Source organism: Rhipicephalus microplus, chromosome X, assembly GCF_043290135.1.
Source record: "Rhipicephalus microplus isolate Deutch F79 chromosome X, USDA_Rmic, whole genome shotgun sequence".
In the NCBI taxonomy this organism is placed as follows: domain Eukaryota; kingdom Metazoa; phylum Arthropoda; class Arachnida; order Ixodida; family Ixodidae; genus Rhipicephalus; species Rhipicephalus microplus.
The window spans coordinates 12,336,444-12,364,430 of record NC_134710.1 but is presented as its reverse complement, the minus strand read 5'-3'; the positions used below and the strand labels follow the sequence as shown (position 1 = coordinate 12,364,430).

The window sequence follows — 27,987 nt, the reverse complement described above, 5'->3', positions numbered from 1 at the left end:
AATCAGTTAAATAAATGTGTGTTGTTTGGTTCATTTTGACCACATCTACTGTGTCCGCTCACTCCGAAAGCGTGGTGCTCTCTTCATGTCGAGACCCCACAACTTCACATGAGTCATAGCTCGCCTGGCCTTTTCCTAACTGTTTGAAAGTCTATATTCCTGCATTCCCATCAGGAGTTATGTGTTTCGAAGAGAAGCAACTTGCCTTTCAGGGACAGCACCATATTATGTAGCAACAAAATAAGAAAAGATAACATGCTTAAAAAAATGGAAGTTTGGTTTTCTGCCTGTTTGAAATGATAAGTACTTTCTTAACAAGATTCAGTGCCCTACACATTTTTGCACCCTTTGATTGAGCCAAAAATACCAGGTTTTTGAGACCAGCTGACAAGAAGCCTAGCCCTTTTTTTGTTTCATATGGTGTACAACCTGAGCTTACTGCCTCAAGTGATTTTTTAAGATCAAATTTGGCAGTTTTTTAAGCTTCGCAGGTTTAAAAATAAGGTATTCTGGCTGCTTCGAAGCACACGGTGCAGCTTTATTTAACATACGGGCCGGTTACCAAGTCGAGTTACCTTATGTGTGGGAAACTCGCACGTAGACATGGTTTTGGGCGTTTATTATGAGTTCAGCTGTGCCTTTGTTGATTTTGTTGCGATTGCAAAGATATTCTCGTGTTGAAAAATAAAGTAAACTGTTTACAAAGTGCAGAATAAGTGGAAATCGACAAGCTTCGGCTACTAACAGAAACAAGACCAGGAGCACGCAAGCTGTGCTGTTACTGCTTGCCCATGTTCGGCATGTGAGGTCACAACGGATAGCTGGGCGACAACGGTGTGTGCGAACCTACCCTTACCATGTGAGGTCTCCTGGAATATGTGTTATCAACTGGCACAATGAAGAAGGGTTTTTTTTTTCATTTGTGTGACCTTGAGCATAGCTTGTCTATTGTTTATTGATACACGCATACACGTTGCGCTCGTATGCAGTGTCACGACATGGTGTCAGAAGTGTTGACTGGCCAACTATTTCACTGAGGCAGTGGACGGCAGATTTCCCTCAAGATGTCAGACAAACCTGTAATGGTGATCCCAAGGCTCCAGCAGCCACCACCGCGGGATTTCGACAGAACGTCGGAGAGGCCGACGTGGATCTACCACTCCAATGACCACCGCTTTGCAACAGTTCTCAACGGATGGTCAGGAGAGGCCCAGGTACACACGCTACTTTAGACAATGGGCCGGCAAGTTCGCGAAGTATTCGCAACATTTAAACTGACCGGCAAAGAACCAAAAAGTTATGACGTCGTCAAGCAAGAGTTGGACAGTCATTTCATCAAAAAAGGGAACATTTTTCATGAAGGTGCCTGCTTCCACATATGCAAGCAACAGCAGAAGAATCAGTGGATCAGTTCATAACCACACTTCACGTGCTGGCAGACCACTGCGACTTCACGGATATGAAGAAGAGACTCACTTGAGACTGGTTTTTTGACGGGCTCCGAAATTTTCAACTATCCGAGGCCTTGCAGATGGATCTGCAGCTGACATTGGCTACGGCGCTGGCCAAGCCCCACCTCAAGAAAATCGTTCAGCAGCAGCAGCAGAACCTTCGACCGGAAGGGATCGATAGCCTGCCTGAACTTTAGGACCAAAGCGCCATCGTGGGCGCCATCAGCCGCAAGAAACACTCGCAACACAATAAGGGTCACGGTGTCCATACTGCGCCGGCAACAAGCATTCGAGGTCGACGTGCCTAGCCAGAGCTTCCAAGTGCCACTACGGTAATGACAAACGACATTTTTCGAGAGCCTGCCTCGAGAAAGCCAAGCCAGTAGATCGATCGAAAGGTACGCGTCTGGGCTGTCGAATGTGACTCTAGAGAAACTTTCATTGGCGCGGCCAGAAAAGCGTGCTATGTGCATGTTCTGATAAACTCTGTGCCTATCCTTGCTAAAGTTGATTCAGGTGCCGAAGTGTCGGTTCCGCCTTCTACATTTCCGGGGTTGTCCACCCACCTGGATAACACAGACCAGATGCTATGGTGGCTGGCGGCAACATGCTCAATGTTCTAGGCAAAACGCTACGGGGGCTGGAAGCAACATACTCAATGTTCTAGGCAAAATGGTGAGGCGAGCGAGTTAGTACTGATCTCTAACATAAGCGCTTGTGGTGTGCCCTTTCTTGTCTGTGTTTTTTTGCGCTACATTTACGGTGTTATGGTTCTAGGAAAATTTGTCGCAGAGATTGCGTGGAAAACGAGGAGTGTCCGTTAAACGTACTATGTCATTAGCCCTCTTCGTGACATATTTCTCGGGCTGCCAGCCTTAGTGGCTTTAGGCGTCAAATTTGCCGACGCGCTTAGTGCAGACGAGCAATGGTGTCCCAGGAGAGTACACTATTGGGCTGAAACCAGGCTCCATTCTGCATATCGTAACGGTTTCACGATAAGTGCCGATTCTACTCATAGGGAAGCTAAAGCATGAAATCGGGAAACTCGTGCACACGGTTATAATTAGAAGAGTAGACAGCTCTACCGATTGGTGCACAGGAATAGTCCTGGTTATGAAACAGTCTGGGGAGCTGACCCCGCAGGGGCGCCTGCGCAAGTAGGCGCTTGGTGTGTAGCGACACCACGAACCCGAGCTAATGGGGGAGTTTTGGCTCCCTCCCACGCCTAGTCGTGCGTGGCTTTGCCGTGTCCAGGGAAAAGGGGATCCTGGGGGTTGAGCCGACGCTGGGTGATTGGACCGTTAAGGCCCCCCGGCAGAGGCAACACACCCCTTTGGCCCCGGCTTCACGTAGACGGCACCCCTGGGCTGACCCACCCAGGGGAAATCGGCAGTCGCCTTTTCCTATCTCTCTCTCTCTACATCTTCGTCTTTATTTCTTACTATCTATCTGTCCTGTCTTCTACTCTCTTCTGTTTACTTCCAAACTTCCTGGCGGCTAGGGTTAACCCTGTGCAAATAGCCTACCTTGGTCTAGGCGCATTGGGTTATAGTGGCGTTGTACGGCTGGCGTCTGCAGGTTTCAGCATCCGCAAACTTGCAGCGTCCCCTCGTTGGGCTCCGTGGTGGGTGGCCGCCAACGCTGCTGAACAAAAATAAGACAGGCATGCATAGAGCATTCCCCCTACTGTCTGATCGTACCGGCTTAAAGCGGGTACGCACCGATGATATAAATTTTTTCAACCAGCCAAAAGAAACATATCCTCACTTTCATGTTATCCACTGTAAAAAAACTGAAAAACAAGCCAGGACCGTCTCTCCTTTCCTAGTTTCTAGATGTCTTACCGAAACTCTTTTTTTGGCACAGGATACAAGCTAACCAAAATGGCTAGTGGAGACCTTCTCCTCGAAATCCGTGACAAAGAACAATTTCAAAAGCTAGACCATCTTTCAGATTTTGGTGGCATACCAATAACCATAACACCACATAGATCAATGAACACAACTCGCGGAGTGGTATCTAAAATGGACTTACTTGACTTGACTGAGACTGAACTTTTGGAGGGGTGGAAGAGCGAAAATGTCACTAATGTACAGAGAATCATCATCAGAAGAGATCATAAGGAAACACCGACGAAACACCTAATACGTTTGCATCCAGTAAACTACCGGAATCTATTCAAACAGGGTACACGAAGACATCTATCAGGCCGTACATACCAAACCCTCGTCGTTGCTTCCAATGCCAGAGGTATGGCCATGGCTCTAAAACCTGTCATGGTTGCCAGACTTGTGCACAATGTGGAGTCATAGGCCACGTATCTGAGAACTGCAAACAACCGCCACACTGTGTAAACTGCGAAGGAAACCATGCCGCATATTCACGCTCCTGCACATACTGAAAAAAAGAAAAAGAAATAATTACGTTGAAGGTGAAGGAGAACATTACATTTAAGGAAGCACGGCGAAGAGTCGCTTCATTCTATGGACCTACATATGCTTATGCGGCGCGTCAGGGGGCACCGCTGCACCAGCCCTCGCCACTTTTCCGGCCCGCGCATACCGAGCCGGTGGTTGTGGCACCTGCCCCCAAGGCGGCTGTAGCCCAGGCTACACCGCCTACTCCCAAACAGAGATCGGAGACTCTAGAGTCCTTGGGTCTCAAGGCCTCACCTCATCAGGCGAGGCCCGAAATTCGAACTAACAGCCCGCATGTGCGGGCATCCAGTGCCTCCGAGGAGGCAATGGATACGTCGGTACCCTTGGTGCCGAAAGAGCGGCGTGGCTCCTTGGATCGCGCCAAGAAAACAAAAAAGCGGATAACAGGGCCTTGTGACGGCCCTGTTAAGTGAACTCAAACTCCCTGTCTAAACAGCCACTCGCTTTTCGTACACACAGCACTATTTTACGTTCCCCATGAACACTCAAATTATACAATGGAACGTCAGGGGCCTTCTCAGAAACCTTGACGACATCCAAGAACTCTTACACGAACACTCACCAAAAGTGCTGTGTGTACAAGAAACACACCTTAATTCAAAACACACAAATTTTCTTCGTAAATACGTTATTTTCCGAAAGGACCGTGTTGATCCCATGACATCATCCGGAGGTGTTGCCATCATAGTGAATCAAGGAATTGCATGCACACCCTTACAACTCCAAACATCTCTTGAGGAAGTGGCTGTTCGAGCAGTTCTTTTTGATAAACTGATCACAATCTGCACTATTTACATTCCTCCTAGCTATTAGCTGCAAAAACGTGATTTACACTCGCTAATTGATGAACTTCCGGAGCCTTCTGTTCTCCTTGGAGAATTCGATGCGCATAGCAGGCTATGGGGTGACTCTCGGTATGACGCGCGAGGTCGACTGATCGAACAGTTCTTTCTCTCGTCGAACGTGTGTCTCCTAAATCGAAAAGAACCAACCTATTATAATCTCGCTAATAACACCTACTCCTCCATAGACCTAAGCTCAGTATCTCCATCTCTTGTGCCTCTACTCCAGTGGAAAGTCGTCAGTAATCTGTACGGAAGTGACCACTTCCCCGTAGTTTTGAGCACAACTATAGTAACTGAGTGCCCACCACGTGTTCCCAAGTGGCTCATAAATGGAGCCGACTGGGAACAGTTTTATACCATCGCTCGTCTAGGTTGGAATGACATATGTACTTTGAACATTGATGTTGCTGTCAACTACTTCGCAGCGTTTTTGATTGATGCTGCAACAAAATGCATCCCGCAAACAAATGGACACCCTGGAAAACAGTGTGTGCCATGGTGGAACTCTGAATGCCGAAACGCGCACAAACAGCAAAACAGAGCTTGGAAGCTGCTTCGGAACTCACCGACAGCCGAAAATCTTGACACCTTCAAGAAAATAAAGTCTCAAGGCAGGAGAACGCGTCGGCAGGCCAGAAGAGAAAGCTGGCAGAAGTTTTTGTCAGGGATCAATTCATACACACAGGAGGCTAAAGTCTGGAACATGGTCGGTAGGATAGCAGGAAAACAAGTACACACACTTCCACTCGTAAACACTCAGGGTGATACCTTGGAAGATCAGGCAAACTTCCTCGGTGCACACTTCGAACAGGTGTCCAGCTCATCCCACTATACTGACACTTTCCAAAAATACAGAACAAGAATAGAAAAGCAGAAACTCGAACACAAATGCACTAGATACGAGGCATATAACCAAGCTTTCAATCTAGCTGAGCTGCAAACGTCTCTAAACTCCTGCAGTACTTCTGCCCCAGGTTCTGACCGTGTGGTGTATGAAATGTTAAAAAACCTACCAATCAAAACACGAAAAACCTTACTTTGTACAATGCTATCTGGTTTTCTGGCACTATCTCTACTTCCTGGAAAGAGGCTATTATTATTCTCATTTTGAAAGAGGGCAAGGACCCTTCTTTACCTTCGAGTTATAGGCCTATTGAACTTACAAGCTGCTTGTGCTAAGTCTTCGAAAAAAAGATAAACTGCCGACTTGTACATATCCTTGAAACAAACAATTTGCTCGACCCATTTCAGTGCGGGTTTCGAGAAAGTAGATCCACCACAGACCACCTTGTTCGTATCGAGGCACAGATCAGGGACGCCTTCGTCCATAAACAATATTTTCTCTCTGTATTCCTCGATATCGAAAAGGCTTATGATACTACATGGCGTTTCGGAATTCTAAGAGACCTGTCCCACCTTGGCGTGCGCGGAAGAATGTTTCACATAATCGAAAGTTACCTTTCAAACCGGACATTCCGTGTCCGAGTGGGCACAGCTCTTTCCCAAACATTCGTCCAGGAAACAGGCGTGCCACAAGGTGGTGTACTTAGCTGCACACTTTTTCTCATCAAGATGAATTCCTTGCACTTGTCCATTCCTTGCAATATGTTTTATTGTACATATGTCGATGACGTCCAGCTTGGCTTTAGATCTTGCAATCTGGCAATGTGTGAGCGGCAGGTTCAGTCATGTTTAAACAAGATCTCCAAATGGGCAGAGGAAAACGGATTCCGACTGAACCCACAAAAAAGCACGTGTGTGTTGTTCTCCCGAAAAAGAGGCATGCACTCAGAACCCGACATTTAACTGAACGGTCAACGTCTGTCTGTTAATACGGAGCATAAATTCTTAGGATTAATCTTGGACAACAAGTTGACCTTCGTACCGCACGTCAAGTCTCTAAAAACAAAATGTTTAAAAGCCATGAATGTTTTAAAAGTGTTGTCACGTACTAGGTGGGGTAGTGACAGACAATGTCTCATAAACCTATATAGAAGCCTCATTCGCAGCCGCTGAGATTATGGGGCCGTTGTTTATCAGTCTGTGACTCAAAGTGCTTTGAAGATGCTGGGCCCCGTGCACCATTTGGGCATCCGCCTTTCTACGGGTGCTTTTCGCGCCAGCCCCGTAGAAAGCCTTTATGTTGAGTCAAATGAGTGGTAACTTCGTCTGCAGAGAACTTACAGGTCCTTTGTTTATTTCCTTAAGGTGAAAGCAGACAAGAAGCACCCCTCATACCCTACTATGAATGATTTGTCGAGCTCAATTCTGTTTCAAAACAGGCCTTCGATGAGGCAGCCCTTCTCAGTTCGCCTGAAGAGTCTAGCTGAGGAAACTGGAGTCTCACTTGAACACAGTTTAATGGCTCCTGTAGCATACCCACCACCGTGGCAATGGCAGACTATAGACTGCGATAGGTCTTTTTTAGAAGTTACAAAACATGCGCCTATTGCCCATATCCGAACATATTTCCTGGAACTTCAACACAAATACACACGTCCTGAGTTCTTTGCAGATGCCTCTAAGACCAACTCCTCTGTGTCCTACGCTGCTGTTGGCCCTTCCTTTTCGGATGCTGACCCTCTACATCCAGGCACAAGTATCTTCACAGCGGAAGCTTACGCGATACTTGTGGCAGCAAAACACATCAAACAATTACAAATACAAAAATCAGTAATTTATACGGACTCCCTCAGTGTGGTAACGGCTCTGCACACTCTTAAAAAACACAAAAACCCAGTCCTTGTCTCACTTTACTCCATTTTGTGCACACTCTACACCCTCAAACAACATGTTGTAGTGTGCTGGGTGCCAGGGCATCGTGAGATTCAAGGCAACGTGAGGGCGGATCAGCTCGCTGCATCCGTCCACAAAAGCACTGCCCCTACACCCATATCAATCCCGGCCCTTGATCTTAAGTCGTCTCTCAAACGAAACCTCAGGGTATACTGGCAGAGCAAGTGGGATACACACACACAAAACAAACTACACGTTTTTAAGTCACACCTTGGTCATTGGCCTCCCGTATCGAAATCGCGTCATACAGAGGTAATACTAACGAGACTCAGGATAGGATACACATACGTGACACACACTTATCTTTTGTCAGGTGACGATCCACCATTGTGTGACAGATGTGGTGAAGCATTAACAGTCCTTCACATGTTAATCCAGTGCAAACACTTAGAAACTCTAAGAAAACAACATTTTCCATTACCCTACCGACAACTTATACCTTTACACCCTGCAATGTTCGTCGGTAGGGAACCTCTTTTTAGTCATAAATCATTGTTAGCGTTTTTAAAAGAAATTCATAGTTTTCATATCATATACCCGGGTATTCCGTAGCACGACCTCTCCAGAGAGGTTTTTGCTGCAGTGGCTACACAAGAAAGCACTTGCCTCACGGCCCTTGGACGCAAGGGTATGAACGAGTGAGGCACTTGTGCTAATGCCATACATATCCACCATCGTCTTTTATTATCACCAACTTTTGTCATCTATTCACACCACACACACCTTTCACGGCATGGTCATGATTTTATTACTTGTATGTTCTTATCCGCCTTACCGCGAGGAATTTTATGGCCCTTATACAGCCACTTATCACAATCATTGTCCATATTTTTAGTAAGATGAACTGGTGCTCTTTGGCCGGGAAATGGCCCTTGCGCCACAAAACATCAAACATCATCATCAGTCTGGGGAACTGAGAGTATGCGTTGACTTTACAAAGTTAAATAAGGGCGTCGTTTGTGAGCGTTTCACGCTACCAACGGTGGATCATTAGGCTGTCTGGCCAGTGTGAAATGGTTTTCGAAGCTCGACACCTGCTTGGGATTCCACCAAGTCCAATTAAGCAAGAACTGTGAAGAACTAACTACGTTCTTGGCTTCATTCCGGAGGTACTGTTTTACCAGACTACCGTTTGGAATTACGTTTGCTCCGGAGTATTTCCAGAAAAGGATGTCTGAAATTTTGTGTAATCTGCCACGTATTTTCAACGTCCTGGATGACATCCTAATGTCATACCTACAAAATGAAAACGTGACTCTGAACAGGGAAAAGTTCCAGTTTGGTGTTAACAAAGTGAAATTTCTGGGCCATATCCTGAATGAGAATGGAATGAGATAACCATGCCAAGGCAAGTGTTGGGGATGGTATATGAGGTAATTGTAATGTAAATCTGAAGAAATAAAAGTGGATGCGGCCTTCGTATAATGCGTCCGATACTCTACCAACTGAGCTATCATACCGGCTATCCCTCCATCCAATTTATTTTCTATATAAATGATTCAAACGTGATGTGTCAGATAGCGCTGCCTGTAGCCATGACGGCGCATTTGGAACACTCTTTTCCGCCTGGTTGGCAGGTTCGGTCCCTGTCCACGGAAAGTTATCTTTTCATCCACTTTTCTTTCTTCATATTTACATTATAATTATCTCATATAACATCGCAAATACTTTCTTTGGTATAATTGTCTGTCAGTTCTCATTATTATTGTTTATGACAAAATAACGAGCCTTTAAGTTTGTCGTGTACAGCGTACCCCAAAGGAGTATGACCACTGGCATGAATTCAGTTTTAGCGAGCGGCAGGGCCATGTTCACCATCGCCTCGTGTGACTAACGCCGCTGCACACACGCGTTTGGACAGCCAAGGCGCCGAGCGCAGCGTGGCAAGTCACAGTACTGCTCTCCAACAAGTTGGAACACTTTATTGCCTGCAGCAACACCAAAAGCGCAGTATAGCACCCGTTGCAAAAGGGGACGAGACAGTGAATGAGGCTTATCCACGCCACGGGCAAAAAATACAACTCAAAGGGTGTCGCGAGCACGTCTCCGTGGGAAAAAGGGATTCGCGGTGACACGCTGCTGAGAAAAATGGGTCCGCGTGACTATACCGCGTGCTCTCATGATCTGCGACTGCAGGGCCAGGTCGCTCGAGCGAGGGCAAACTCAGCTCGCGTTGGCTTCAAGAGGTACGGGTTGGTGCAGTACGACTACGCGCGAGGACACTGCACCGCTCTTCGGCCTAGCGTTCGGAAGGGGCAACGAAACATAAGCATTCGCAGCAGGTGCAAAGCGACGTTGACAAGTTCGAGCAAGCTCCAAACAAAGGGAGGCGACAGGCGGAAAGAAAACGTGTGCTCACCATTCGATGTCCACAGAGGTCTCTAACTGACTCCCGAAACACGCGCGCGAAACGTCCGGAGAGACTGTAGCACAGTGCCACGGTCGGCATCCGAGTGAGAGGGGTCAACATCACTCCCGCTTCCCCAGCGCCGACGGACCGTGGAGGAGGGACAAGTCCTGTTAGAACACGGGAACGGCTACAAAACCCGCACAATGGCGGCAGGCTAGCCTCAATCTCCACAAGTTTACCCTTCTTTCCTTCATTCATACCAAGGGTCTTGTTCTGGCAGACTTAGTGCCTTCAGGTGGTATGTGAGGGATTATTGGTCGGCTGCCAGTTTGTAATAAGATCACGTGCTACGTGACGCCAATAAGCAAAAAAAAAATGATTGTCTCACACTCGTCGCAATGGCCACAGGCAGTGTTATCTGATACTCCCATGTTTAATGCACATACATACCCCATAAAGTGGAGGGGGGATAGCCGCCGTGGTAGCTCAGTTAGTAAAGCATGGTATGAATTATTTGAAGGCCGCAGGTTCGCTCCCTGCCCACAGCAAGTCATCTTTTTATTCACTTTTCTTTCTTCACATATACATTATAATTATCTCATATAGCATCCGTTATATTTGTCTGGGCATGCTTGTCTGTTAGATCTTATTAATATTGATGTCTAACAAAGAGAACGAGCCTTTAAAGGGATACAGACACAAAAACTTTGGCCTCGCGTTTTTCTGCTGCAATGCGATGCTGTAGGGCTGTTAGTCATAGCACACGACAGATAACTAATTACAGGCCCCTCATTATCGATCAGTTTCAGTTTCGGTTTGAGAGAGTTCCAAAAACTGGGTGCAACTGTCGCCACCTAGCGTGTACAACTCTTGACTAGGTCAGCACACAGAACTGTGACGCACTTTTGCACAATTACTTTCAAATAAGAAATGGTACTGGAATGTCGCCAAACACAAAACTTTCTAAGCGTGCGCCATGGCCACGCACTCGTAACCAGCTGCCGAGAAATATAGACTTCGGGCACTAACGCGGTAAAAGCAAAATGGCAGCTATGACGTCATCATAACTTGTTTTGTTGACCGTAGCGTGGTGACATCAGGGAAGTAGAGGGTCCCCTAAGGGTCAACTCCATTGGTGTCTGTAGCACTTTGTAGTCGGTCGCTCACGCAAACTTCAAAATTAATTTAAAATACCTTCCAAACTATATTCGCTCTTGATATCTTGCAGATGATATACTAATGTTCACGAGAATCGACCCCGCAGGTGATCTTTGTTCAAAATTTTGTGTCAGTACCACTTTAAGTGAACACTTCTTTTCTTCAAATATAAATCTAGTTCATAGCAAGAAGTGACACCTACAAATAAAATAAAAGAAATCTGAATGTTCTACGTATATTAGTTTTAGAAAAATTGAGTCTTAAAGAAGCCTCAAAATACATAGGAGGTATAGGGCCCGCCTTGTGCCCTTACACTCAGTCACTCTTTTATTACCGCGCGAAAATGATTGTTTTTCACATGTGTCGGGAAGATCGTTTTTGCCAGTTTTAAAAGTACTCCAGCCACATAGCAGCATGCCAAACTTCACACAAGGAAATGCTCTTTTCTAAAAATATATGTTGTAGAGCAATGACATTATTTTAGAAAGAATAAAAATGTAAAAAGTGTGGAATTTTTGTCATCAGCTGGTTAACAGTGCAATAAGAAACACTATATATGCAAAACATTCAAAACAATAAAAATTCAGAATATATATTTTGTAGATAAATGGCCCAGGAACAGTATAAAAAAGAATGAATGTTTGCAAAATGTTTCTCTTCACATAGAGTAAAAAAACCAGAACCGAGATGCTGCTTTGATGCTCGTGCCATGCAGTGAAGCATTGCATGGTTTTTTGTGAAGCATAAGTGCACTCGTACACTTGTCTCAGTGAATTTTTGTTGTCTTGCAATAAGTCTCCAGGTCTTCCAACATAGATGAACACCCGTGATGTGAATGATCCGTCTATAAAAGAGATGTCCTATGAGCTTTGCTATTTCACCTCTTCCCATGAGCCACCTCACTCTGCATAGATTGGCGTTCCAATATATGCATCCAAGCATATTTTGCATGTTTGCGCATATTGTAATAAAAAAATCGGCCCTGTATCTGCATGTTACACAGCAAATGTCGTCGAAAGACGTTAGTCTTGTGTTTGGAGAGAGTGAACAAAACGTTTATTTGACGTTCTGTGCAGGAAAATAGGTGAATGGTGAATAGGTGAATGGGGGGAAATAGGGGAATGGCGCTGGGTTAGAGTGCCTTGAGCGTGCAGCGGAGGCGGACGAGCACATCAAGTCATGTCACATGTGAGACATGAGCGCTAACTGGCAGTTATCTTGGAAAACAAAGCACAGGGCATGCGCGCCTGTTTTGAGGTGATAATGTGTAGAACGCAAGGTGACGGGTAGGTGCCACCATCGTGTCGTCTTAGCAAAGCGTTGGAAAAACTTGCCTTTTTGTGCATGCGTTGCATGGTCGGCACAGCGTGAAGAACGCTAAGGTCCTTAGAATTACTTATGTATACCTTTTCTAGTAAAAGACACACAGAGTATTGACGTGTTGTTATGGTGCCTCAGATATGCGCAATAATTGTTTTTTAATTGACAATGGCACAAATATAAATGCTGAATCTTGAGCAATATTGGTGGGCGCTGCGGATGGGGTCAGCTGTTTGGGATATTGTCTGGGGCTGTTTAGGGGCGGACAAACAGACAAATGTACAAACAGACAGACCAAAATTTTTGCGTCGAAGGTCCCCAAGAGAGACTATCGTAAAGACAATATTGTGTGCAGTTCTAAAACATTTCGGACAGCTCCGTAGTCAGGGCCAAGATGTGCTCCTGGGGCCTTTTTTTCGTTAGGAGGAGCTCTGCCACCAGCACCAACACACCGTACCCCAGCAAAGTTTGTACTACATACGTAACCAGAGTTTGTGCACAAAGGTGCTCGGCTGCTGACCCGCAGGTCGCGGGATCGAATCCCGGCTGCAGCGGCAGCATTTTTGATGGAGGCGAAAATGTTGTAGGCCCGTGTGCTCAGATTTGTGTGCACGTTAAGTAACCCCAGTTGGTCGAAATTTCCGGAGCCCTCCACTACGGCGTCTCTCATAATCATATGATGGTTTTGAGATGTTAAATCCCACATACTTATCAATCAATCAATCAGAAGCTATAGGCACTTGCGTCGAAGAAGACAACTTGAGTATGTAAACAAAACAAACCTATTAACGACTGCGGATGTCTCAGGCTGATGCAAAACACCATCGCCATAAGATTTGAAGCTGAGGTTCTGTCATCTTCAAATTCTAGCTCGTCCTCACTCAGCTCAGGTGGGGTGCAGGACAGTTTCAAGCAGCGCATGTGTTTTGCAGCGCTGGTGAGCACTCATGCATGCATGACGACGATGTCATAGAGTGACACCTGATGCAACAACACTAGATGTCTGATATAACGATGCAAGCGAAATCAAAGCTGTGGTAAACTATCGTAGAAGGCCTCTTTGACACTTTAAACATGCAGCAGGCCTTCGTAAATATTTTTTTTAGAACAATTTTTTTCTTGCTTCTAGGGACAGCTCCCTATTGAATTACTGGCGTGAATTTCTGGCAATTATTACTGCTCAATATAATCAAATTGTGAAGCTGACACTTTAATTCAATGTTTCGCTTGCAAAGGTTCTTTTCACAACACAACTTTGATGTTACTGTAGCATAATTACAAGGGGCGTGCACTCCTGTAAAGTGTGCCAGCCTAGCACACTTTTCCAACAATACACGCTTGTTGGTTTGTGCAAAGGTCTGTAAAAAATCACTATGTGGCCAAAATGGGCAAATTCAAACTTATTCTGAAAGTTGAGTGGCTGGACTAACTACTACGAAATGCTAGGTGCACGAGAAGCAAATTTAACACGCCAAAATCGATGATTCAAAAGCGTCGATCATCGGTGATAGATTTGAATAGGCGTGGTAACGAAAGAGTTAAACCGAACTTGAAGGAACAAGAAAATTGTCTTCTGTTTAACAAAATTTTGTCTACTGAGAAATGAACAGGGGTGTGGAAGTCCAGTACAAAACTTATCATTTTACAACTAGTGGTTTCATTTAAATGGCAGTTTCTTTTCAAGGGACCTTGAAGTTTTTTTGACGAATTCTTATAAAAGCTTTGGGCTGCGTGAAAGGCCCGTAGTTTGGGGGAGGGGCATGCCCTTCCTGTCCAAACGTGGGTGTGGCCTGCAGCTGACCCGCCCTTTTGAGGGGGTTACGTTTGACCCTGCACTTCATTGTGGCAGACGCCATTGTGCGTGAGCCTGTCTGCAAGAACGCTTTCAGCTCGATATTGGCGCCTGGTCAGAAGCATAAAGTATGACATTGTCCTGCAGGTGGACTAGGCAGTTCTCTGTGGTCGGGTTACATGGAATCCAACGGAGGTGTCGGGAACAATCCTTTGTTGAGTGTGGTCGAATAGTGTGAGACAGCATGGCTGTTGCTCTTCTCGTGGAGTCAATATCTCAACCCAGTCATTGTCGCCTACACTGGTCGTGACAGAACACTGACAGTTCGGCAGCATGGGACGGCGTCGCTGTAGCAGTTTTTCACACCTTGCTGAGCTCCCCTCCGCCAAACTGACAGAAGCAGGCCGGAATCGCAAATGTGGCGGGACTGCGGAGTTCAGCTGGTAGGTTGTGCACGTTGTAGTCTCGGGCAGACTGCGATGGCCATGGGTATGATCGAAGAGTGAAGGACAGCTGTAAACTGGACAGTGTAACACAGGAATTTTTTAAGGGCATTTTCGTTTATTTTTGTTTTTAAATAATATACCTACGTTATCTCCTCGGTTAGTTTTTTTAGCTATGCAGTTTTGGGTTTTAAAGACGATAGTCTTTCTTGGCGACCTTCGACTCAAAAATTTTGGTCTGTCTGTCTGTCTGTCTGTCTCTCTGTACACTTGTCTGTTTGTCCACTCTTAACGGCACGGGGTACTTGAAACGGCCGACCCTATTTGCAGCAACCACCAATGTTGCTCAAGGTTTAGCGTTCATACTTGTGCAATTGTCAAATAATAAGCAATTATTGCACAAGTCTGCGGCACCATAACAACACGTATATATTCTGCATGTGCATCTTTTACTAGAAAATGCATACATAAGTAATTTTAAGGACCGTAGCGCTTATCACGATTGCTTTGCTAAGACGTGATAGTCGTGGCTCCTACCCATTCCCTTGCGTTCCTCACCTTATCACCTCTGAGACGGGCGCACACACCCGTCTCAATGCCACGCACTTCGTTTTCCAAGAAGACTGCTAGGTGGCGCTCATGTCTCACGTGTGACGTGACATGATGCGCTCGTTCGCCTCCACTGCACGCTCGAGGCACTCTAACGAACACCTCCAAAATACCATTCACCAATTTTTTGCGCAGGACATCAATTTGTTATAAGAGTTTCAGTTGAGTTGTTCAGCGTTATGCGGAAGCAGTAACCCACAACAGTCAGCCGACTGCTTGAAATTAGTTTTCTTGGATGTAAGAGCATGTTAGTCGTGAATGAAGACTTTTACGGCCTCTAATTTTGAAAGCATGGTAGCGTTTGTCAAGCGCAGCCGAAGTTTGCGTGCTTTGTGCCCTTTTTGTGTAGCACGAAGTTGTATACCATCTTGATGGAGTAAATTAGCATTGTTAAGGAAAGTTTTAGAATAAAACCAATAGCGGATTTTGAAATGCTCATCTTTGAGAAACATTTGGTACAGGATTTCACCACAAAATTAACCCAGATTTTGTCAGGTGCTTCTGATGTGTTCAGCATCAAGCATTTCTTTCATTGCATGTTGTTCTTTAAGAACATTTAAGTTCAGACATGTGTTAAGTTGAGCTTAGCTTATAGGAATATGGCCTATGGTTAAATGTGTGTTAGTATGTTAGTATTCTATGAATGGGAGTATGATGTTGAGCTAGGGCAGATATATGAGTCCTGTGCATTCTTTAAAAACATAGGCTAACATGAGGCTGCATTCATCAAACGAGCGTGTTAGTACGCGAGGTTCATTATCTTTACATTGTTATTTTAGTGTGTGCTTATGGATTGTGTGGTTACCTGAGCTGAGCTTTATGCTTACCGAATGTTGAGATTAGGGATACATTTCAGGTATTTATAAGTCGCAGTTCGATTTGTTGTGAGAGTTTGAGTTTGTGTCAGGGTGTCCCACAAGTAGGTAATAGGGACTATGTTTTGAGAGAATAAAAAATGCACACAGACATCTTGTGTAGGTTTCAGGCTGCATTCATGTGGAAACCTTGTAGTTGGTTGTATTTCATTAAGTTAGTGATGAGTTAGCAAATGTGAGTACAAATGTGAGGAGCAGACTAGTTTTGAAAGGGGTTGTTTTCAGTGATTTGGGGTGAAATTATATTTGCTTTTGTGTGCTTTTCTTGAATAGACAATTGATCCGTCTTCAATAAACATTTCCACATCCATGAATGTTGTAGCTTTTGCGGCACGACATTCCATCAAAATTTGACGGTAGCGTATTTTTTCTTATTTCATTTGTATATGTATCTTGGCGAGCCTGGAGTATTTTAAACGAGTTCAAGGCACTTGACTGTGGCATGGCATTGTGTTGTGTAGTTCGCTTTGCTGTTGTCAATCATTGAGAGGCGGTTTGGTAGTTGGTTACGAGTTCACAGCTGGAGGTTTGAAATCAGGCCATCGTCCTCCTTACCAGCCATTCGCTTCATGCCCAGCGGTTGGGAGTGCTGGCCAACCGAGATTTTTTGGGTGATGGAGGAGCTGTTGCGTTTGGCCTTGCAGTTCGTCATGGCAGACATCATTGTGCGTAAACCTGCCTGCAAGAATGCTTTCACCCCGATATTGGCGCTTGGTCGGAAGCACGAAGTGTGACATTGTCCTGCAGGTGGACCAGGCAGTTCGCTGTGGTCGGGTTGCATGGAACCCGACGTAGGTGTCGCAATCAACCCTTTGTTGAGTGGGAGTGAACAGTGCGAGACAGGATCGCTATTGCAATTTTTATCGAGTCAACATCTCAACTAAGCTATTGTCGCTTACGTGTGGTTGTGACGAAGCTCCAACAGTTAGGTAGTGTGGGACAACGCCGCTGTAGCTGTTCTCAGGGATACAGCAACTGAACGCAGCCATGGAATGCTGCTGACGTTCCTGTCAGCGGCCGTCTTCTCCACAAGGAAGCTCAACTCCCCCCTTTTCCCCCCCGCTCTATCGAACTCGCGCCCTCACACTGCTTTGAGTCTTCAAGGCGTGGGCCGGGTGTGTCATTGTGTGGCGCACTCGTGCTACCCATTGGACCTTTTCGCCCATGTTACTCTTCAAATGAGTGGCCCATGCTTTCTGCATGCTTTCGTGGGTGGACAACTGAGACGTCAAGTCACTTGATTCGCAACAGCAATGGTCCTTCTTCAGACCTCCGTGTTGTAAAAACAACGGGCCATAAAAAGCCGAAGACATTTGTACAGAATAGCTATACAGTTCTTTTTCTCATGCATCATGTAAATAAACCTACATTCTGTCTGTAAGAATGTGTCTCCTCACTGGTGAACATTGGCTATGTGGACAACGGCGGGGAGCCAGCTACCCTAAAGAGACCCTTAGTCTTTATAAGGGGCATCAGCTCTTCAGAACTATTTATGAATAAAGTTCATTGACTGACTGACTGACTGACTGACTTACTTACTTACTTACTTACTTACTTACTTACTTACTTACTTACTTACTTACTTACTTACTTACTTACTTACTTACTTACTTACTTACTCACTCACTCACTCACTCACTTACTCACTTACTTACTTTACTTTACTTTACTTATTTACTTTACTTTACTTTACTTTAGTTACTTACTTACTTTGCTTACTTTACTTTACTTACTTTACTTTACTTTACTTTACTTACTTACTTTACTTTACTTTACTTACTTACTTACTTACTTACTTACTTACTTACTTACTCACTTACTTACTTACTTTACCTACTTTACTTTACTTTACCTCACTTACTTACTTTACTTACTTACTTACTTACTTACTTACTTTACTTTACTTACTTTACTTACTTACTTTACTTACCTACTTACTTACTTTACTTTACTTTACTTACTTGCTTACTTACTTACTTACTTACTTACAGCTAGAAAAGTAAGTCCTAAGGATAATTTGAAAACTTATTTAAGCTCTCTGTGTAAATAGTGTAATTTATTGCAAGACTTTAAACATGTTAATTGCTGCTAACTGCAGCTGCTCAGCTGAACGAGTTTTTAAATTTGGACGCCTTTGTAGAAATCTTCCAGTCCATGTAGCACACGGTCGCTGATCTTGTTGGATATTTCAGTCTACTTCACGGAACTTCCTGTGGGCAGCAAGCATCGTCTGCTTATGTTACAACCTGCTGTACATCGACATGAGCTGAGTGACAATGTGTATCTCGTGGTTTCTTTTCGGGGTCACAATGAGTTACCCTAGCTGTGTTGTGTTTCACATCTCCAGCAATCAGTGACTTGTGAAGCTGTGACATTGCTTAATATTGTGAAGTATCTGGTGAATGCATTCGCTTTAGCTTGTCGATGCAATGAGTGTCGCGCTCTCGCTATCCGGTCAACGCTACAATCTATGTGTCTGCGGTTGTAACTTCATTCCTCAAGGCACAACCACATTGCTCGAGTTAACGCTTATCGGTGATCGTTCTCGAATTTTTTTTGTTTGTTCGCATGCCTTTGCAGGTTGTCGCCGTACAGGAGTATACGATAAGATGGTCTGCTAGTGTGGCAGCACTTGTCGAAGCGGATATCAACCACTCTGTGATCTTCGTCTCTGTTACCAGATGTGCGTGCTGCTGGGCGCACTGGGCTATGGCCTCCAAGATAGCGCACGAACTGTCGGCGCTCACTCTCGGAAGCCATGACTGGGTGAAGCTCAAGCGTCGAGTGCGCTCATGAAAGTTCTGCGAACACTAGCGGTGCCAGCTTGTCTCATGAGTTGAGGAGGCAAGGCAGGGGTGAGAATGAGGGTAGAGATATAATTGTTCGTAGCAGCCTTGGTACACGGCGTGTCGATAAATTTGTTGTGCAAACAATTTGATGATGCTGTAGCCTTAACGCTGATGAAACTATAAAAAGTTGTTTTAGGGTCCCTTTATTGAAAGAATTTTGTTTACTGAGAGTGCTGTATAAAAGCAATCTACCAATGTGCGCACAAGTGGTAACGAGAAAAGGGTGTTCGTCAGAGCAGCCGCCAACGTTACTAGATACTTTTTTCAGTTTGCAAACTGCGGCGCCGCGAGTGTCACCCTTCCCTGTACCGGTCAAAAAGCCGCAAGCGCACCCCCTCTCGGCGGTGCCCAGACCCACGCCGGCGGAGTTACTGCAGTTGTGTTCTTATGCCGGGTGCTGCTTTGTTGCTTTCAAGTGTGCTTCGTAGTCATCACTGTCACTGAGTCCCAGCAAGATTTATTTCGACGTAACTCGCGTAGTGTGTGCTCTGGCTGCAACTTACTACGGTAGCGATCAACGTGGTGCCCGGCGTGGCACCGACGCTGTCAGCGTTGGCGTGATCTGCATGGTGCCGGGTGTTTTTTAATGTCTTCAACTCAGTCATCGCTTTCCCTGTGAGCTACACAGCTCACATGTGTCATGTGACAGTTCTTGAATGTGAGAAAACATGCCTCGCTGCTTTGTGACTGGTTGCCGAAGTGGGTACGATTCGACGAAATCCGCGGCCGAAAAGAGACATTTTTTCAAACCTCCCGCTGACGAGGTGCGCCTTCAACTGTGGCGACGGGCTATACCGAGATCGAATAAGGAACTGACAAGCTCTTGCGCTGTTTGTGACCTTCACTTCCGAGAGGAAGATATTGCGAAGGACTACGTGCACCACGTTCTTGGTGACGTAGTTCTCATTCCGCGTGGTAAGTGGGCTCTTAATGAAGATGCTGTGCAGCGCATTTTTCTGGGCTTTACACTTTAACATATCCGGCGTCATTAGATGGCTGTAGTGCGTGGCTCATCGTACAATAATATCGAAGGTTCTACGGGCCAAAACCACGATATGATTATGAGGCACGTCGTAGTGAAGGGCTTTGGAAATTTTAACCACCTGGGGTTTCTCTAACGTGCACCTGAATCGAAGTGCATAGCCCTCTAGCATTTAGACTTAATGCTGTGGCCCACTGTCAATGGTTTTTTTTTTTACATAGGCAATCGAATTTTAAAGAACAGGAACGCAAAAGAGCTGTATGAACAGAAGTCCCGCAAGATTCGGGCATCGCGCTCACGTCTCTGCCGTGTGGCATCGCCTTAGCGGCTCAACTGGTGATTTACTTGCACACTCGTAATAACCTTCGCTCACCCTCTCGGGAAATAACTCCCATTACACAAAATTAACCGCGTAAATTCCGTTTAACATTGCGCGAAGGCTCCGTTACGATGCTGCGACCGGTCAAATGGCGTCGGAAGCGCCACCTAGAGAGCGGGAAACGAAGGGGGCCGCGTTTCGCCGCCGCATCCCGGCGGAGTTTGTAAACTGAGGTAATCTAGTAACGTTGGCAGCCGCCACAACGAGAGCGCAGGCTTCCCATGCTTTACCTTTCCACTTGTGTCATTCCAGGACTTCTTAGACGCACTGGATTTCACAAGACGCAACATATATTACTCTGTCATTCAATCACGAACATCAGTGTTCAGCTGCGAAAGCCTCTTGATGATTTCCATCGGTCCCACTGTAGTATCAGCTGAGCGACTCAGAAGTGTCATTTTTTTTTTTTGCCAGTGCGTTACGGCAAAAATGAAAAAATATATACATATACAACTCAATTGCCTATGAGATGAACGAGTAGTCTTAGATTTGTGGAAGCATTTGGAACCAAAGTCCTTTGACACTGTCGATCAGTACAATGGGAGGTTCTAATTTTTAAAGAGTACTAGAAAGTATAGTTGGCATTTATTAAAATAAGATACATTCTCTGAACAGCATTTGCATTGCTCGCATCATATATGTAACAAATGATAAATATCTGCTAACCTTTATTGGCATTATAACTGTAGGTTGGAATTGTACTTAGAGCAAAAAGAAAAAATTCAGAACAAGAAAGCCATTACACACACCATGTAGCGCTCAATCACAACTAAAAGTTTATTACAGGCGGGAACAAAAATTTTAAAAATTTGGGGTGCAGCGTGTATGTCGTAAAGAGGCACAGCAAGTCAAGCAATGAAGACGGGTGCTTACTGATGAATTACTTGTCTTGTAACAACTAGGAAGGTCAACTTACACGAAGTGCGGCATTATTTGTGACACGAATGAAATTCGATGTTCGCTGGGCACTTATCGACCAGTCTGGCCGATGTACATTTGGACAAAAAGAAAAAGTGGAGAAATTTGGGTTGAACTTTTACACAATAACTTCGTAAACAAGTGACCTGACTCTGACCACATTTTTCTTTGCCCACTGCATACTCTTGAACTCTTGCAACCTTTTGTGCACTGCAGAACAAATGCGACTCATCTTATTTATGATGGCAAACACAACCCTCACCCGACGTCGCTTCCTTACATTGTTCAGGCCTTGTGACTTTTTATACATATGTGAAATAATTACAATATTTCTAGCTCATTCATTATTTACGAGTGAAGTACATTCGTATCTATCGTTGTGTGCCATGCGAACCGATTTTTGCAAACGAATGCAACGATACGCAAGATACCCCACTTCTTTGAGGCGATCTATTTGCAGCTGGAAACTACTGCTCATCTTATGTGCGCAAGTTTTGTTTTGATGCCGTGCGTAGCATAACATCAAATTGCTTCATTTAAAAATATTTGAATGAGCCTATGCAAAATTAAACACTGGTTTCACTCAACCCACAGTGAAACTTTAAACCTTGTGCCAATAAACTGCAAATTATCAGAGCAAGGAACTTCACAAATGAATGCTAGTTCTATTCTTTTTGTTGAAACACATTTAGAATGTGATCACTTCTTTGTACAGCGCATGACTTGGGAATTCAGATGAAACAGTATTCATTATACCAGAACACTGTAAAACCTCTCTGCAGCTTGGTTACACCCGATCATAGACAATTAATTGTTCATCTTGTGAACAAGTAATTGTTCAATAGTTATGACTTCAGTGTTCCAGCTCACATTGCTTATGATAGCATGTTTCGACTGCGTGTATCGGAACTCCCCAATGGATGCAGTAGAGAAAATAGGAGGAGGGAAGGTAACAGGTCAGAACGCAGCTCTGTATTTGGTGACAATCTACCTTTTCATTTTCTTGTGCTACACTCTGCCATTTTGATAGAATGTTGATAGGGCTCTGGACCACCGGTATCGACAGATCAAAAGTCTCCAAGATCTAGAGATGTTACATGACTTTTCCACTAGGAGAAGCGTGCATTCACCGTAGCATCATTAAAAAGGCAGGTTGTCAAGAGATTGGGTATAGCTGGCATCAGTGCGATACCCCTGGGTCAGCTCACTAAAGGAGTGCATGTGCTTGTGGGAAGAGCTTGGCTCCAGTTCTACTGGCACTCAGTAAGAACTTGCACATGGTCATTGGCGACTTCGTTGGCCAGAATGCACAAGCACCCAGAACAAGCAACCAGATCTGCTTCACATTGGCAGAATGGTTTTTTCGGAGAAGAGCTAGTGTCCTGTGGCCTCAAGAGTGTTGAAAGAGTGTTGGTTGTTAGACACGTTGGTACATACTTGAAGAAAGCCACTGAAACGTTAAAAAAAAAAGAAAAGAAAACCTGGGAGGCAAAAGCAGAGGCAGTGAGCACAGAGGTGGCCACTAACAACTGATGTTTATTTTTAAAAAATTCCTCCTCTTAAGTACGTACAGAGCATGTACAAAGCATTATACTAGACCACTGTGTCTATCTTAACCATGCAATTCACCACTGTTCAAAAATGTCACACTGTTTCCGGCTCTAAAACACAGAAGCTGCACTTCCACATTTTTCGGGACCAAATTTCCAAATATGGTACACCTTAAGTAATCCTGTTTCACGTTGTGGACTTGTTCTCATGCAAAATTGAGGAGTCCAGTTTTTGAGCCAATAAGGATGTACCCGGCAATAGCATATGTGATGGCAGACATGAATGCTGTCTAGTTGCCCTCTAGTCCATAATTATTCTCAAGTATGTGTAATTTGTCTTGTTAATATTATTTTAGTTGCAGCAAAGCATTTGCATCCCAACTTAAAATACAAATGGGAAGGCAACTGGAGTGTGATGGTTGCAGGACTCTTAATTAAAAATCTGCATTGACTAAGAAAAAAAAAACACACACTGCGTACCCCAACCTCTTAAGACCCTGCACCTTCTATTACAGAAAGTATATAATGAGGCTGAATATTCTCTCCTAATACCTCTTCATACATGTCTTATATTTTTCCACTGTAATGAAGACCCTTTTCTTCTGGTAATTTTTGCTAAAAGGATGTTTCAGTATTGTGCTTACAGTCATCATCATCATCAGCCCAACTATGCTCATGCAAGGCAAAAACCTCTACCATGTTCTGCCAATCAACCCTGTCCTGTGCTTTTTGCTACCACGTTACACCTGTGAACTTCTCAATTTAATCTGTCCGCCTAATTTTCTGTCTCCCTTTCACACGTTTGCCTTCTCTTGGAATCGAGTTATAACCAGTGCTTATCCTTCCTACATGCTACGTACCTCTCCCATATTCATTTCTTCTTGATTTCTACTATAATATGCTTAACCCCCATTTGTTCTTTGACCCACTCTGCTATTTTCTTGGATCTTAAGGGTACAGCTATAATTTTCCTTTCCATCACTGGCTGTGTCGTCCTCACTTGCTCGCAGTTGTGTGTTCAAAGAAGAGCATTATGCCACCAGAATTTTTTTCAATTTATTCATTATGAGCTGAGGAAACGAGTGTTTTGAAGCGGCACTAAACTATGATGAGAGGAGGCAAGCTCGAAACCCTTACTGCTCACCCCTTTGCAAGCCAAGTTTCTTCCCTTTCCTCTCTGGCATCCAAGCAAATGGTCATGTGCACATGACGTCCCCGAGCACGCGAGTGGCGTTGTTTTGTTGACCAGCGTTATTTTGTGGTCTACTACCTGTTTTGCAGGATGGATACCTCGGTGTGCACTCGTTTGGAAGCACTGGCTTACATTGAATGCTCGAATATGCACGACCATTCAATTTCGTTTGCAAGGCTGGCATCTGCTCGGTGCGCTAACCGCGAGGGCATGAACGCATGTGAAATGCAGGCACATTAGCCCTACATCTCATTACAATTCACAAGGGGAAAATGAAAAAACGCCCACATTCCCTTTCTATTTAAAAGAAATATTTTTGTTCACTGTAAGTTTTATTTATCTATTCAAGCAACAAATTACACAAGCTTACATGTGTGAAATAGTTTTTGCCCTGTCACATGCTACTTGTTGGCGTCGTCAAAGCACAGTCGTCTACATAGAGGACCGACGTCATAGCACTACCGTCTACGTAGGGTAATTCTTACGTCTGAATCATGCTCTCATTCTCTGGGTGCGCGCCTGTGAAAGGAAGGGCAAGCAGCGTTCATCTTGAAATTTGACTTATTTCCACGGCACGCACATTGCAAATTTTGGCAGACGTGATCGAGAATGCCCCATGTATGCATTGCACTCGTCGCCTCAAAATTGTCAAATCAGGTGAGCCGCCCTTTAAAGGTGAAGCTTAAGGGCCCCCCAATTTTTCATTTGACTTCATTGCAGGATGTTTTCAAATAGTCTGGAACAGTAAGTGTTTTAAATGTGTTTAGCATGAGTGAGTGAACTTCAGGTCTTTTCAGTTGATTTGGATCAGTGAGGTCAATATAAGTCGGGAAGCAAATTAAGTTTTGTTTGGTCAGTAGAGGTCTACTATATCACTGTGATGATCTGCTGGCTGTGGCTTTGTAGAGTTACTGGGAGGATAGCAAAACAGTCAGAGTGGACAGTAGATGCTACAGTCATATTGAGTGTGCACCTCTTGTCAAAGCTGCAGTAGTTCTTCACAATGCTATAGCATGCTTTTTTTTTTTTTTTTTTTGTAGGAGTGGTCACCCTTGGTTAGCAGTAAAGCTCAACTTCGGGCACGTCATCTGGCTAATCCCAAGGATGTCGAGCCCATTTTTGCCAACTCTGCCACCGAGCAACTTGAGAGGCAATTGTAAGCAGGCTAATATCAAATTTTTGCTTTCCAGATCTTAGTTTATGTCACTAGTAAATTACTGCGAACTCTTATGGAATACTGGCACGCACACAGCCTTGCAAAAGCTCTGTCTTTCAAAAGAAAGATTCCTGTATCATTTACAACATAGCCATATATCATCTTTCTACATAGTTCTAGAACTTCAAACTGCTGATATTCCAATGGTTTTTAATACTTATGACTTATGCCTAGTTCTTGGATATAAATACAAAATAAAGAACAATATGTCAATGCTAACAGATATAGCAGAGTTAGCCAAATACTTTTCTGTGTATTACATATAGCTTGTGGATAAATTTGAAACCAGAACACCATATACAAATTACAGGGCCGAGATACTGAGAATATATTTACCCTCTGTAGTAAATTTTTTAAAACAAAATGGTTTAGATAGATCGTGTCACAGGTTTGTGCTTCTTGCTTTCTTCATGAGCTCATATCAAAAAATGTCAGATGTGAAGTTTGTCTTTAATGTAATGTGTTTTAATTTTTCTCGCGCTTTTTTCTCTAAATGTTGTGTGCTTGTCGCATACTATATATTTTTTTTATGATCATGTACAAGGATGATGTATGCTCTCTTAGTGCTTATGCTTATGTGTGTCAATTTATGTATGCCATCACTGCATGCTGCTGAACTGTAATCAGCTGGGAAGCTTGGCAAAGCTAGAAGGAACTTTGTTTCTCCTGGCCTCCACTTCCTGAGGTAGTAAAAGTGACTGACCTCGGAAGTAGTGATGTGCACAGCCACAGGGACCTTTGCATACAGGGGTCAGCAGGGAGCCAGCCCACTGCTGCGGGAGCAGCTGGTGTTTACCGACACGGAGGCCCAGCTATATTATTTCAGCGTTGAAGGAAATGTCGTTCGAGACTGCACTCGAAATCCGCCTGAGGTACATGCTATTTTTATTTCTTTTTTTATTATTTTTACTGACTTGTTTTTCTTTTTACATGTGACAGGATTTCACTGAGTAAAACTGTCACGTCTGATATATATTACGTTCTAAACAAGCTGAACCTGACCGTATCGGAATGTTGCAGAATGTTTTCAGTTCTTCTAATCAGACTGCATACACGGTCTATGCAGCAGTCATTTCCTGATGATACATAAGCAATACCATCTTTATTGGAATGAACCTTGACTTGCATAAATAGTTGACACAAGTTATTCACTGATCAGATTGTCAATGACTGACTATAATGCTTGCCATTGTCATTGTATTAAGGGTTTCATTTTGCTGGGTACAGGTTCGCTCAATAAAAGGCTAAATTTTTATTAATTTGACTACTTTGTTCTTCGCTCTCAAGACCATGTTGTGATATAAATTGCATTTCTTGGGCTAATGTGACTCATATCGAATGGGCAGACAATCTTTTTTTTTACTGTGACATTGCCCCCACACAAGTATGCACGTGCGTGCGAGTGTTCTCACACAGATGCGCGCAGCCACTGCAACACATATATTCAATGAATAAATGTGAGTAAACATAACTTAATATGTTACAACAGTAGGATTGTGGGCCTCTAGTACTGAAGCTCGATGTTCGAGCCACAATGCCACAGATGCGTGCCTCGTCAGGCATATTGAATGGCTTTAAAAGTGTTGGACATGCGAGCGCGCAAGTTCGTACGCTTGCCATGTATTCAAAAACGCTCGGGATTTCCTCAAGAATTCCTGCGGGCTAACTGAAGCGTTAATATGCTTTCAGAATTTTCCCAACTCTTACAGAATATTATTGAGCTACTGTTATATAGTTCATGTAAGATTTTTACTAGCATAGTATAATGATATCCGTCACTTTCTCAGACATATTGAAATTACCTTTATTGCTGTTATCCTCACCTGATAACTATTGCACCCAATGAGTTTATGAGATGGAGTAACGATGAGCTGATGTAAAATTCATGTATCTAGCATTTTGTTGTTGCCCGGCCATTACTATTACATCTTCTGCCAGCTGTGTGCACACGGCTGTCTGTGTTATGAATATAGGCTGAATTACGTTTATTCAAACTTTTGGTACATTTTGTAGGTCATTCAGTAAGCACCTGGTTGAGGTAAACTGTTGTTCTTCTTCAAGAGCTTAAATTTAGCATCTGCTCTACGTATACAGTAGAATCTCGATAATACGAATTTGTAGAGAGCACGCAAAATATTTATATCATTTCAAATTTGTATGAACCAAAAACAAGTTAAAGCTGATCATGAAGATGAACAAGAACATTATTCACTACTCGCTGAAAAAATTTCGTGATGTCTTTTGAACATTCCCGCTTTCATCATCATCATCATCAGCCTGACTACGTCCACTGCAGGACAAAGGCCTCTCCCATGTTCCGCCAGTTAACCCGGTCCTGTGCTTGCTGCTGCCTCTCAAAAAAGTGCCACTGGTTGCTGACTCATGCTTCTGGCGCTATAAGGTGCATTCACACTTGGCATCAAAGGGAGCAAAAGTGGCAAAACACATTGAAAATTCACTCGCTTCACAGCTTAATTGGTTGGAAAAACGCACTGCGAAGTTGAAAAAAATCAGTCCAAGATTCACACGCGAGAATTCAAGGGAAAACGCCAAAGCAGCCGCGAAACTACGTCCGCGCCTGTTGGAAATCTTCACATTCGTTCTGACCCTCGTGTACAGTATGTTCTACTGTTAGGGCAAACAAACCAACACATAGCTGCGGCCCGCGTGGCACGAATTGGTGGCGAGATTTGCAAACGTGGCGCACGCGCATAAAAGTGCGAAGGTGGCGCTTGTAGGATTTCGTCTGCTACTTTCCGCTCCTGCGCTTGCCGAGCCCTTTCGTTTTTCCGCGGAGCGATTCATGCCGCCGCCGGTTTGTCGG

General features: G+C 44.3%; 1 protein-coding gene across 1 annotated transcript in view; it reads left to right on the top strand.

Annotated features, from left to right (window-relative positions):
* The window catches only part of LOC119175662 (WD repeat-containing protein 11), a 243,095-nt gene that overhangs the window by 108,693 nt on the left and 106,415 nt on the right, over nt 1-27,987 (top strand). The window contains exons 14-15 of the mRNA XM_037426591.2: nt 24,988-25,103; nt 25,912-26,035. Of these exons, the coding sequence (XP_037282488.2) occupies nt 24,988-25,103; nt 25,912-26,035 (240 nt within the window). The remainder of the gene's footprint in view (nt 1-24,987; nt 25,104-25,911; nt 26,036-27,987) is intronic.